This window comes from Erinaceus europaeus, chromosome 9 (genome assembly GCF_950295315.1).
Source record: "Erinaceus europaeus chromosome 9, mEriEur2.1, whole genome shotgun sequence".
NCBI lineage: Eukaryota > Metazoa > Chordata > Mammalia > Eulipotyphla > Erinaceidae > Erinaceus > Erinaceus europaeus.
In genome coordinates this window covers 104,905,317-104,919,200 of record NC_080170.1, presented here as the reverse complement: position 1 = coordinate 104,919,200, position 13,884 = coordinate 104,905,317, and the positions used below count along the sequence as shown (strand labels likewise).

General features: G+C 39.4%; 1 protein-coding gene across 3 annotated transcripts in view; it reads right to left on the bottom strand.

The window, feature by feature from the left end:
• Positions 1-13,884, bottom strand: part of ATP13A5 (ATPase 13A5) — a 102,085-nt gene that overhangs the window by 60,478 nt on the left and 27,723 nt on the right. For all 3 annotated transcript variants that reach the window (XM_007517407.3, XM_060198497.1, XM_060198498.1), the window contains 4 exons: positions 8,318-8,390; positions 6,940-7,068; positions 1,899-2,069; positions 21-178 (listed from right to left, as the gene is read on the bottom strand). In XM_007517407.3, coding sequence (XP_007517469.1) covers positions 21-178; positions 1,899-2,069; positions 6,940-7,068; positions 8,318-8,390 — 531 coding nt within the window. The remainder of the gene's footprint in view (positions 1-20; positions 179-1,898; positions 2,070-6,939; positions 7,069-8,317; positions 8,391-13,884) is intronic.

Below are 13,884 nucleotides of genomic sequence, written 5' to 3'. Positions count from 1 at the left end.
GGCTTACCCCCAATACTTACTCCATTGTAAATATATACACCAAGGGCATAAAAAAATCCCACAACTCCAAGGCAAGCTAGAAACACTATGAACTTGAAAGCATCGCTGTACAGTTTGAAGTTCAGAGGCCGGGGGTAGAGGATAGATCTCACCAAGTCCCCTTTTGCTGTGTTGTAACCTAAATAAAGATAGCATAAGTGGAATAAGGTCCTTTAGTAATGTTTCCTTCAAAACCAAAAGAGAAAAAAATACGATGTCATTGAATTAAGGATGGGTTAATAAGGTTATTTCAATATGAAACGAAAACAGTGCTTCTGTGACCTAACAGAGTATTGACATACTTGGGTCTTGCAAGTCACCAGTAACAATTTACTTAGCCCTTATCAATTCCTCTTGCTCTATGAGTTATTGTTGTGTAGACTAAAATGTGGGCATTCAGACAGCACAGTGCAAGACAAGCTTGCATCTGTGGAAAAAATATAAGTAGAGGGGTGGATATAGAGAACTGGATCTAGATCATAAAGAGAGTCATAAAATGTCATGTGAAAGACTGGACCTAGCAGGGTAGTCATAAAAAATACTTTAAATATAAACTTCTCCAAACTATGTTATAGAAATGGGAGTTGGATGTCAGAATGAAGGTAAGGTTGCAGAAGACTGGGGGAAAAAGTTGAAAGGGAGACATCAGAATAATATTTTTGTTATAATAGTTTAGAAAGGAGTTAATGAAGGTCTGGATAAAATACCAAAAATGATAAAGGAGACAGAACTCCTGAGGTAAATGTGGAATTGACACGCTATATATGGCACTCCATTGCACCAGAGAGAATGAGGAAATAAGAAATATTAGAGGGAGTTGGGCAGTAGCACAGCAGGTTAAGCACACATGGCGTAGTGTGAAGCACAAGGACCAGCACAAGGATTCCGGTTCGAGCCCCGAGCTCCCCACCTGCAGGGGAATAGCTTCACAAGTGGTGAAGCAGGTCTGTAGGTGTCTATCTTTCTCTCCCCCTCTCTGTTTTCCCTTCCTCCTTCCATTTCTCTCTGTCCTATCCAACAATGATGACATCAATAACAACAACAATAATAACTACAACAATAAAATGACAAGGGCAAGAAAAGGGAATAAGTAAATAAATATTTTTTTAAAAAAGAAACATTAAAAATAAAGGAAGGAAGGAAGGAAGAAAAAAGAAAGAGAAATAGAGAAAGAAATAAGGAAACAGAGAAGATTGATGGTGATGCTTTTAACAAAAAGCCGTGATAAAGGAAATATCAGTAGGACACCTGGGTGGAAATGTCCTTCAAGACCATAAAATAACAGCCCAGGAAGCAACTCTTTGCAAAGAAAAAGTCCTCAAGTGATAGATATTGAAGCTATTAGTAATTACTTAGAGAAGTTGCAGAGGACAGCCTGAGAAAAAACAAGAATAGTGTTTTGCCTTTGAGGTGATACCAATTGTTTATGTGAATGGGTCATACACAAGGGCATGGACTGGTTCATGCATTTGAAAAAGACGCCAACTTAGAACAATAAAGTTCTGACTGGAAACAATTGTTAGAATGTGGCATTCTCTACTAGTCTAAACAAAATTTCTCCAGTCCAAGTTGGTGTATTGCACCAACGTAAAAAACTCTGGGGTGGGAGGAATTCAGGTCCTGGAACAGGATGGCAGAGGACCCAGTAGTGGGGGTTGTATTGTTGTGTGGAAAAATGAGAAATGCTATTATGCATGTACAAACTATTGTATTTACTGTTGACTGTAAAACATTAATCCCTCAATAAAGAAATAATAATAATAAATAAATTTTGAAAAACAACAACAAAAAATTTCTCCAGTCCAACCCCCTGTTTATAGTAATGGGCTATAACAGTTACACAGTTGGAATCTACAAACCTGTTTGCAGAACTACTGCTCTTACTGGCCCATTCCCAGAGGGCTTGATCTGGATAACTTCTGTTCCACAGAAAAGGACGTGTTTCCGATAGTCCTCTGAGCTGTGGGTTTTCCAGGTCATGGTGTTCTCTGTATCAGGCAATGGTGTCTTTGTCACAGGAATACTTTCTCCTAAAAGATTATATTTTGTTCACTCTGTGTCAACTCAGGCAGTCATGTAGAGCCATTCTCTGGCAAATATATGAAACTATAGCATGAAAACTTATAATTCTATAAACTGCTGTTAAATCACTAATAAAAATACAAAAAAAAAAGGTAATATTAAGCAGGAAAGTATACAAACTACAGCTAAATTGATCTTAATGTCCATGTTATAAGTCAGGTGACACCTTAAGGATGTTGTTGAAATATAATCAAGTCTTGATTACAGTTCAAATACTTATTTAAGATCTACCTAACTTTCCCACAGCTGGCCTACGTAGATCATCACAATTTTTTAATGCAGCCCACATTAGCAGAACTGTCACTTTTTCATCCTTCCAAGTATTTATTTATGTGTTTGTTTGTTTATTATTGTGATAGAGTCTTAGGCACAAGCAATTTCCCCACACCTGGGGCAACTTCTTTGTCTTTCTAATGAAAGACTGAGAAAAAGAGAGAGAGAGAGAGAGACATTGAGAGAAGAGACAGACCAGAGCACTCCTCAGCTCAGGTTTATGGTGGTGCTAGGGATTAAGCCTGGTTATGCACAAAGCTGAGGCTTCAAAAATCCCAACTTTCAGTCGAAACTTATTCCAACTTGCCACCTGTGCTTCTAACCAATTAGCTTTAAGTTGAAGGCCCTCTTAACTCCCTCTTTAGATACTATTAATTTACCAGAAAGACTCATAGAACATAGAGAAATACTTACATCTACAAGGGGGGTAATATACTTTTTTGATCCACCAGTTGTTATTAAAGGTTACAGTTAAACAACCCAATGGAGATATATATTGGGTGAGATCTTGGAGAGTCCTGAGTGATAGAACTTTTATCTGCTTGAAGTTGGATTATGCTACCCTCTTTCTAAATAAATTTCTTCACCCACCTGGAATCTCTCCAGAACTACTACAATTATAATTTATGAAGGTTTCCTCATGTAGACATAGTTGATTCTCCGTTTTTAATCCCTGTCCACTCCCTGGAGATTCTGTGGCCTGATATGTCTGTTGATGACACTCCATCCAGGAGCCATCCAGGTGTCCACAGAGTTACATCACTTAGGAATTTCCAAGGGTTTTAGATGTTTTGTACAAGGAACCCAGGAGGAGAGGGATGGTGAAATCACTCACCTGGGTAATGCATTCCACCTAATTTGCCATGCACTCGACATAGGGTTGACCCCAATTTTTAACTGAACTGGAGGAAGATTTGGCACTGTGGTGTTTGTATTCTGCCTCTCTGTGTCCTGTCTTTCTTTATTTTAAGAAATCATCCCAGGAGGTGGAAGTCCCAGAAAGGACTGATTAATTAATTAATTAAATAGAACCAGAAAAAAGTGTGTGTGTGTGTGCATGCGTATACTTATTTCTAATTGGTATGTATACTTATTTCTAATTGGTATATGTATACTTATGTATACTTATTTCTATTGTGTATACTTATTTCTATATGTATACTTATTTCTAATTGGTCTTTCTATTCCAGTTCAGTTTCCCAAAACTATTTTCAGATGAAGCTTATCATAGTCTCCTGTTATTATTTCATTTCTCAAAAATCACCGAGCTTTCCCATTTCCTTACTAATAAAACTCAAACTCTCTTGTTAGATTGTCAAAATCACCACAATCTGAGTATCTGTGACTGTAATTTCCTACATAGACTACAGCTAAACTAGGTCTCTTGATCACCATATTACTGACTTTGTATGATTCTTTGCCAGCATCACTTCTCTCATTCCTCTGATAGAAAACAGGATATTTAAGATGCAAAAGAAGTTAAGATGCAGGGGAGGGGATGGGATATGGAGACTGGGTGGTGGGAATTGTGTAGAGTTGTACCCCTTCTACCCCATGAAGCTAGAACAACAACAAGGAGACCCTGTACTAACATCAAAGGCACTAAACTGGCCTTGTGACACAAGATTAAATCTCCCCTGATCCACAAAGATATATAAACAGGGAAATCATACACCTTAGCCACCTGCTGGCACAACAGTGAAAGCCACACCAAATGCAGAGGTTACACAGCCTGAATGTGGGCACCAGATCATATCAGTGGGGTTTACAGTGAATGGTATTTAGATACTTTTCCCATATTTGGGAGCTACTCTCTGCCCTGATCCAGCTTTCTAGTCCTATTTCCAACTCTGACACCATCTTCCTCAGACAATACCTTTAGTTCACTTGCATGAAAGTAGTCGGGCTCAGGCAAAAATTATTAAGTCATGGGCCCCTTGGAAAATACCTAAAATAGACCTACTAGCTTTTTCCAAAATGGAGACGTCAAGTCTCATCTGTTGTATTCTTACCTTTAGGTTCCTGATTATTAAACAATTTATTCTGCTTTATATCTTAACGCTTTTCAGCCACCAAGTTGCAGTTGCTACCGTGTCGCCAACCTTACTTCCCTGGGTTCCAGGACACCAATGTGTCCTGGAACCCCACCTTTCCAAAGGCCTGCCCCACTAGGGAAAGACACAAATAGGCTGGGATTATAGATCAACCTATCAATGCCCATGTTCAGCAGAGAAGCAATTACAAAAGCCAGACCTCCCACCTTCTGCACCCCATAAAGGTCTACATCAGCACACCAGTAAACACAGGTATTACAGAGGTTGTGAAGATAAAGGAAATGGGCTACAATGCTGGTGGGAATGCAAACTGGTATAGCCCCTCTCGAGTGTATGGAGAGTCCTTAAACAAGTAAGAAATGGAAGTAGTTCATGATCCGGCAACACAACTCCTAGGCATTTATCTAGTGGTCATTCAAACACTAATTAGAAGGGACATATGCACCCCTATGTTCATAGCTGCATTATTTACAATAGCCAAAGAGTGTAAAGAGCCTAAATACCCATCAGCAGATTACTGGCTAAAGAAGATATGAGTGGAACTACAAAAGGCCATGAATTGCCAAGTCAATTCAGAGGGAAAAAATGGAAGAATCAAGTCCTCCAATTTCAGTTTGTACTATATAGCAATAGTAATCAAACAGCATAGAACTTACTGTTCCATGGAATACTATAGCATAATCAAAAAGATGATATTGTGCCCTTGAGATAAAATGGATAAAACTGGAGGTGGTTATGCTTAGCAAAATAAAGACATGAAAAATAACTACCAGATGGTTTCATTCATATGTGGAATCTAGAAATCTAATTCACATAAACTCTACTCAAAAAAATAAATAATAAAACATAAAACAAAAATACAAGCAGAAGCAAACAAACCTGTAAAGCTTCTGAGAACTATGGTGGTTATCTTTAGGAGGGCGTAAATACAGAACTTTGATGGTGGGTGTGGTGTGGAATTATATATTGTAATCTTAATCTTGTAGAATACTATTGATGACAAATTAAAATGTTGAAAATTTATTAAATAGATATTAGATGCTGGATGACTTTACTTTTCCAGAAACATAACCTAGAAATGCCTATGCCATTTTAGGTCAATTTTGTACATTTATTAAAAGACAGCTTTGTTTGTTGTTTCTACTTCTTTGAAAACCTTTGTGCTCTCCTGAGAGTCAGGGCAAGGACTGTGCCCATAAGTCAGTGGAGCCAGGGGAGTAAACATGTGGATTTCCTGTTTTCTCACGGCCATGCCTTCTGTCACCTAAGAGAGAAACCATTCTTCACCAGCAGGCTTCTGAGAAATCCGAGCCTTGCTGCCTTTCGATTTGCAGACTAGTTTTTCCTGGGCTGGAGTTTTGCATCGTGTTCTAGCTACATTCTGGATGAAAGATATGATCAGTATGCAAATCCTCATCACTATCATTATAAGGCAGTTAGATTTCAGCACATTAAAGGGGTATTTTGTGATTATACTGAACATATTTATGTTTACTGCATTTTCTTGTTTCAATTTTAAATTAAGCAGACTCATTTTTAATGTAGAATCTGTTTATGTTGAACAATTTAGGAATAGATAATGGCTCCCTTTACATTTAGGTGATATTAAAAAGTTGTGTGTGGGGGGGTGTAGGTTCTCTGTTGATACCACTTAGAAGCATAAAAATCCAACAGTCTGTAAGCACAAAAGACAAATCTTTATCTTCTTCCTTCTTCCTCCTCCTCCTCCTTCTTCTCCTCTTCTTCCTCCTCCTCCTCCTTATTCTTCTCCTTCTCTTTCTTCTTTTTGTTACCATATAGTCTTTTCTTCTCTCACTATGATTTTTTTTTTGCCTGAAGGGTATTTTATAAACAGCACTCACTATAATTAAGCAAAATTAGGTGAACTTCATAAAGTACAAATGAGAATAAGAATGGTTTGTACCCTAACTAGAAAATTGGTTTTCTATTCAGTAAGATGAGATAGAAATACAATTTCAAAAGGCAGAACTGCCTGGCTGCCTTTACCCACAGGGCCAATTCAGTCTACTTTCCAGTGAAAACTGGGACTCAGTTTTTTATCTATTCAGGGCAGGGCTGGATAAAATCTCTATGCTTTGCCAACAGTAGGGATTGGTAAGTTTCTATTGCATTTTTGTTTGGATGTGTGTATGAACAATTCTCACATTTATGAAAAGATGACATACTGTTCTCACTCTCCTCTGCACCAAATCACCTCCTCACCCCACCTGTCAGGCACACCTTTGGTTAGAGGGTTTTATTTTTCTTGTTGCAGATTTATTGTGACCTCATTCTTATACTATTAAATAGCTCCTGTTTGCATATACCCCATTTCTCTCTGCATGAATAGACTATGTGTGCCTCTCTCGTGCACTTCTCAGTTTCTCAGCCTGTGCTTGGTATAAAGCATTTAAGTATATGTTCATCTGCTTTGTTGACATTTGGCCTCATGTTGAACACAGAAGAGGAAGGTCCCATGACAGCTACCTACCTGTGAGCATGCCTTCATTCACCACACAGCTCCCATCAATCAGAATAGCATCACATGGCAATGATAGTTTTCCTGGGAGAACAAGGATATCTCCAGGAACCAAGAAACAGGATTCCAGCTCCTGCAAACCTACACAACATCAAAGTTTCCATGAAGAGCTTTTTCTTGTTCTTACTTAAGAATGGGAGTGACTGAAAGCTCTTTTAAAACTGTTGATCAGGGGGTTGGGAGGTGGTGCAGTGGGTTAAGCACATGTGGCACAAAGTGCAGGGACCCGCGTAAGGATCCCAGTTTGAGCCCCCGGCTCCCCACCTGCAGGGGAGTCGCTTCACAGGCGGTGAAGCAGGTCTGTAGGTGTCTATCTTTCTCTCCCCCTTTCTGTCTTCCCCTCCTTTCTCCATTTCTCTCTGTCCTATCCAACAATGAACAACATCAACATGACAATAATAATAACCACAGTGAGGCTACAACAACAAGGGCAACAAAAAGGGGAAAAATGGCCTCCAGGAGCGGTAGATTCATGGTGCAGGCACCGAGCCCAGCAATAACCCTGGAGGGAAAAAAAAAAAAAAAACTGTTGATCAGAACTACCCTGCATTTTGACTTGCTCCAGATTCTTTTCTTTCAATCACTAATTCCCAGTGATTCAGGGTCAGAAGGAAATTGATCCTAGGGCCATAGCAAAGGATTAGATCTGGTCCCATCATGATTCTAGTACTTTGGGCAGCACTCTGCACACAGAAGATACTCATGGCTATTAGATAGCAAAGGCCCACCCCTTTGCTGCTACCTACTCTTTCGACTGGGCTTCTGACCCATCCTGGTACAATGTCCTTAGACTGGGGCCTAATGCACACCATCTTCACAGCTTCTGCTGCCCTTAGGTGCAGCTCCTCACTCATCCCAGCAAACCATGGCCACCCTACCCCAGATGAACTCAGAGCAAATGACAAGTGTTTAGGCATCCATTTACAAGCCTTGCTCAGGTCTCTGTTCTAGATGGTAGAATAAAAGGTATGAAGAAGGGTCTGCTCAGAATGGTTATTTGTTTGGAAAAATCAAAAAGCCTTAAGAAGACTAATGGAGTATTGTTCAAATGAGTGGCATTCACAACATGGATAGAATTTGAAATAATCCACCTGTTGGGTAGAAATGGTTTAATTAGAACTTGGAGTAAGGGTAAGGCATGAGAGGGAGCTCATTCCCAGCTCAGCATCTGAGTGACTTTGCCTCCTAAAATTTTGTCTGACAATGCTTAGTTTGCCTTACTTTAGATCTGGGTTCAGTCAGAAAAGACTGTCTCCTTGGCTAATAGTAACACATGATACTGAATTCTCTTAGAAACATTAGGATGCTGAGATGACAACATATCACTTACCTTTGTCTTTCGTGAGAATGGTAACCTGGACTTTGTTGTGATCCTCCACAAGGTCATGCAGCTTCACTGATTGCTACCAATTTGAAACCAACATTTAAGTTTCAGAGAGCCCATACTCCGACAAACACACCTTCTCAATATAACACAAGCAGAGCCTGCTGTTACACCAAGTCGGGGGAAAAGACTCCATTTATGTTTTTGATACCCCAACTCCTTTCCCAAACTCCTCTGTGGGGCAGGAAATTAATTCATTGGCTTAATAACATGTAACTCAGGAAAAATAACCTGATCCCCCAGAACTAGCAAAAAAGGGACTGGGCAGCAGTGCATCTGGTTGAGTGCACACATTACCATGCTCAAGAACCTGGGTTCAAGCCCCTAGTCCCTACCTGCTAGGAGTAAGGGGAAGTTTCACAAGCAGTGAAGCAGGGCTGCAGATATCTCCCTTTCTCTTTCCATCTCTGTCTCCCCCTTCCCTCTCAATTTATCTCTTTCCTATCAAACAAAGACAAATAAATATTTAAAGAGAGAGAGAAAGTTTCATTTTGTGAGGATACACAGTTATACAGAGAACACTGAAACCAGAAACAGCTTACTTCCTCTCTGTGGGCCGCTCTTTCGTTGCTCTGTTTAGAACTCTGGTGCTATAAATTATATACGCTTAGGATATTTTCCTCAACTGAAAGTGGAGATAATAGCAGTATTTTATTCAGAATCATAGCTCCATTGGATAGTGCACTTACTTTGTAATGCACATCATCCATGTTCCTCCAGATAGTAGAGGAAACTTCAATGCTGTGATGTCTTTCCCTCTGTCTCTCTGCCTCTATCTCTGTTCTAATTTAAAAAGTTAGCCCGGGGGGGGGGGCAGTGAATCCCCAGTAGTGACAATAATAGAATAAAATCTGATAGGAGTTTTTAAATTGGCTAATGTTTATTTTATTCATCCATTCATGTTGAAATCATTACAATGCTAAGACCTCAATAAGTGTCAATTCAGAATGTTGTTGAAACAACAGTTGCCTAAGTACAGGAATTGAAAAGACTTTCTGTAGGTGGAATTAACTGAGAAGTGAGCTTGTGCAAAGTGGAGGGAAGGGAAGCAGGCTAGATCAGTGAAAGCAGTACCTCCAGCATTAACTCAGGGACAGGAAGGCAGAAGTAAGAATAGTAAGAATGTCTATTCATATTTAGCACAGGAGCCTGTGTAACCTAATATTCACACAGTTTCACATTGACTGTAAGGGTACCCTCAGCAGAGGGACCATCATGTTGGCCTGGCAAGGGTTGGGAGAGGGGACACTGGGAAGCAGTGCCTCCTATCTTATGTGAATGTCAGTTATCTGACTACCTCTAAGTAGAAGAGGTTGAGATATCATTAATAGCATTTAAGCGCAGGTTAACTTACATTGAAAATAAGACTGTTTTAGAAAAATTATTCAAATTTACTATTAGAAGTTATTTCCATCTACTTAATGGATGCTTTTTTTTTTTTTTTAATGTTAGCAATGTCACCAGACTAAGACCGGCACTACACACAATTATGCAACTTTCCTCTTGAGAGGGCATATGACTTCACTGTTAATATTTATATAAAACAATTTGTTATTGACTTCAGTTTTTCATGCAAAGCTAATAATTTGGACCAATTGAGTGGAAGAAGTGTTATTACTATTGAGTATAAACTTATTGTTTGGGAAGTGCTAAACTGACTTTCTGAGGCTGGTCTGCTGGGCATTCATTTTAATGATTGACAATAGTAAAGAAATCAGTCACGGCTTAGTGGCAAGAATGTGGGGTTCAGCTGGAATTATTTAGGTGTGAGTTAGGTTTACTCACTAACCAGACATATATCTGCATGTAAGAGAAATCACCATGTAGATTAATTTTTGCTCTGTAAGTAGGTGGCATTGAACTGGATCATTTCAACTTCCCTTCAGTCTCTAAAATGGCATTATACTGATTTATTTTGTGTTGCTGAGATGTTTTCAAAACCTCAAGCTATCACAGAAGAGATAATCTGGATATATATATATATATATATATACACACATATATGTATATATATATATATAATACAATGGTTATTTCTTAATAGAAGTTATTCTGTGTGAGGCACTTTGTAGGTACTTGGGATATATGGATTGATTGTATTTGATTTTCAAAATAACTCTGTGGTAAAAATGTTATCTCCTATATCAAGACAAAAACAAACAATAAGAAAGGGCTTGAAACATTAATTGTGGCGCATCTGGTTGAGCACACATCTTACAATGCATAAGGACCCAGGTTGGAGCCCCTGCTCCCCATCTGCAGGGGGGAAAGCTGGCAAGTGGTAAAGCAGGGCTGCAGGTGTCTCTCTTTCTATCTCCCCCTACCCTCTCGATTTCTGATTGTCTCTATACAATAAATAAAGATAATGATTTAAAAAAAATAAACATTAAATTGTACACAATATTTACTTACTATTAAACTGACAATAAAACCCAGACTTATCAGACTCTAAACTTTTTTCTGATGATGAATATGTTTTAAAATGCTTGAAAATACCTTTATTTTTCTCCCTTTATAGAAAAACACATCTTTCCTTAACACTTTCCTTAAATTATGTTCTTGCTTTGAGAATCCTTTAGTCAATGCCATGATACCTTCAATCTAGCTTAAGTGCTTGACGGCACATTTGGAAGTGTGAAAGCATGAGTTACTAATACTTGACTGTAATACTCAAAACTCACTACAACATGAACCTGGATTTGTTTTCCAGACTGAGGATTCTGAAGAACATGCTGGGCTTCTCTGCCTGTGCTCAAACTATTCCCTAAAATACTCACCCAGAGTGTTCTTCCTATAATGCCCTGCTCAGACATCCCCTCCACTCTATAAGTTCCCAGCAACCCCAAGAGGAATTAATGGTTCTTCTTTCTATTTTTTTTTTTACTTGTGTCAGTATACTGATCACATTCCACGACAGCTATCGATTTGTTTGTCAAGTTACCCCTGTGAGTTCAGAGAAGAAAGGCCTGCATAGTCATCCACGTATCCAGAGAGTCTATCACATAGTAGGCCCTCAGAAAATATTATTTTGCAGAATTAAATTGGTCTACTTCCCCCCCCCAAAAAAAAAACTGTAGTAAGATAATCTAAGCATCCTCTTTGAGCTAATGTATGCAGAATCGCTACAAACATGGGTTTCTATGACAACCAGCCAGCTAAAAGAATGCAAGTGCTGTGATGATTTCAAAGCTCAGTGCATGATTTTCATCAAGCCCCTTCTGGTTTCTCCAGTTCAGTAGGACTAGGATCCATTTCTAAGACTCATTTGCATTTAGTTATTATTCGGCATCTGTTGCTGTGTGTCCTTGTGTTTCCTGTGGCTGGATTTCCTCCAGAGATGAGTAATGAGGGCATTAACTCAGGTGACTCTTAAGCCAGGCTCAGTCATGACTGAAGGCAAAGCACTGTGGGTTGGGTACTCTCCATGCTATTTCTAGCAGCCACCCATGGAGCCCACAGTGGAGTATGCAATACAGTTCAATGTAAATACAGTGGAGAGCCAGGTTTTGCACTCTTAACTGCCCAAACTTGTTAGAAAGAAATTGCAGCAGAGTGTCTCTCAGCTTAGGAAAGGAAGCTCTCTCTGTGTGACATGATTTGGAACAGAACTGATGCAGGAAGAATATTTTATTCTACTCTTGCCAATACCACCTGTCTCAGTTTTCAGTAACATGTATTTCTCTCTCTGATTTAGTGAAATGATGGAAATGATGATCTTCAGTCTAGTTCAATAGGATGATATGGACATGGCAGTGGGTGGTCTTTCATTCCTACCACCATCCTTTCCCAGATATTTTTTGTTGTTGTTGTTAAAAGAAAGACTTTTCCAATTATCTACTGCCACAAAAAAAAAGAAAAGAAAAGAAAAGAAAAGAAAAGAAAAGAAAGAAAAGAAAAAGAAAAAAGCGTATAGGTCACTTTAAGATTGTAGTATGTGACTTGTTGTCAGGGAACTTGGGGCCGAGGTCTAGAGCCATCATTTTTGGTGAGCATGGGAATGTCACCTCACCTTCCTAACTGCCTCTGGTCCTATCCTCAGGTAAAGGGAGGATAGAGCATCACATGTGTATCATTTTACAAATTTCCATGTTCCTCAGAAGACTACAGATATGGAAACCCATTGCGAACAGGAAAGTGCTAAATTGGTAATGATTAATGTCATGCAATACCTCACATATCGGGTCAGATAAGCTTATATGCACAAATACTCTCTGCTAATAGGATTAGACTCTAAGCATTTCTAACACTGCCATCAAATCTGAAGTTACTTATTAGTTATTGATTTGAGTAAGGGTATTTAAGGACTCAGCTAAAGTGCAGAATCTGAATGTTTAGATTTAATTAAGAAGTTGAAAGTAAACGTTAAGAATATTACAAATAGAAAAGAAAGAACCTAAATTTGGAAATTCTCTCTTTTTCATTATCTTTATTTATTTATTGGATAGAGACAGCCAGTAATCAAGAGGGAAGGGGGACATAAGGGGAGAGACAGAGAGAGACTTGCAGCACTGTTTCACCACTCATGAAGCTTTCCCCCCTGCAAGCAGGAACCAGGAGCTCAAACCCGGGTTCTTGTGCACTGTAACATGTGCGTTCAACCAGGTGCACCACCACCTGCCACCCTAGAAGTTCTCTATAACTAAAACAGGGAACACAGAAGTGATATGGGAAAAGAGAAAAATATTTGACTACACATTTTTTTTTTAATATCTGGAAAAAGTCAAAGCCAGAAAAAAAAAAAAAAAAAAAGACTGAAAACTTCCAATGGAGGGGATGGGATATGGCGCTCTGGTGGTGGGAATTGTATGAATTGTACCCCTCTTATTCCATAATTCTTGTCTTCATTACTAAATCACTAGTAATAATAATAATAATAATAATGAGAAGAAGAAGAAGGAGGAGGAGGAGGAGGGGAAGGGGAAGGGGAAGAAGAAGAGGAAAAAGTAGTTGAAAAATAAGGAAACACAAATCAGAACTTGGACTGGGTTTGGTGTATTGCACCAAAGTGAAAGACTCTGGTGGGGGCTGGGGAGGTTCAGGTCCTGGGACATGATGGCAGAGGAGGACCTAGAGGAGGTTGAATTATTATGTGGAAAACTGAGAAATGTTACACATGTACAAACTACTGTATTTTACTGTTGACTGTAAACCATTAATTCCCTCTAGCAAAGAAAAAAAGAAAAAGAAACTCTTGCAAATTCTCTTACTGAAACATTATCAAACATTATCAGCGGGTTGAGGGCGCGTGGCGCAAAGCGCAAGGACCCGCGCAAAGCGCAAGGACCGGCGCAAGGATCCTGGTTCGAGCCCCCATTTCCCCACCTGCAGGGGAGTCGCTTCACAAGCGGTGAAGCAGGTCTGCAGGTGTCTGTCTCCCCCCCCCCCCCCCCCCCCCCCCCCCCGTCTCTCCCTCCTCTCTCCATTTCTCTCTGTCTTATCCAACAACGAATGATTCAACAACAACAATAATAACCGCAACAAAGCTACAACAACAAGGGCAACAAAAGGGGGAA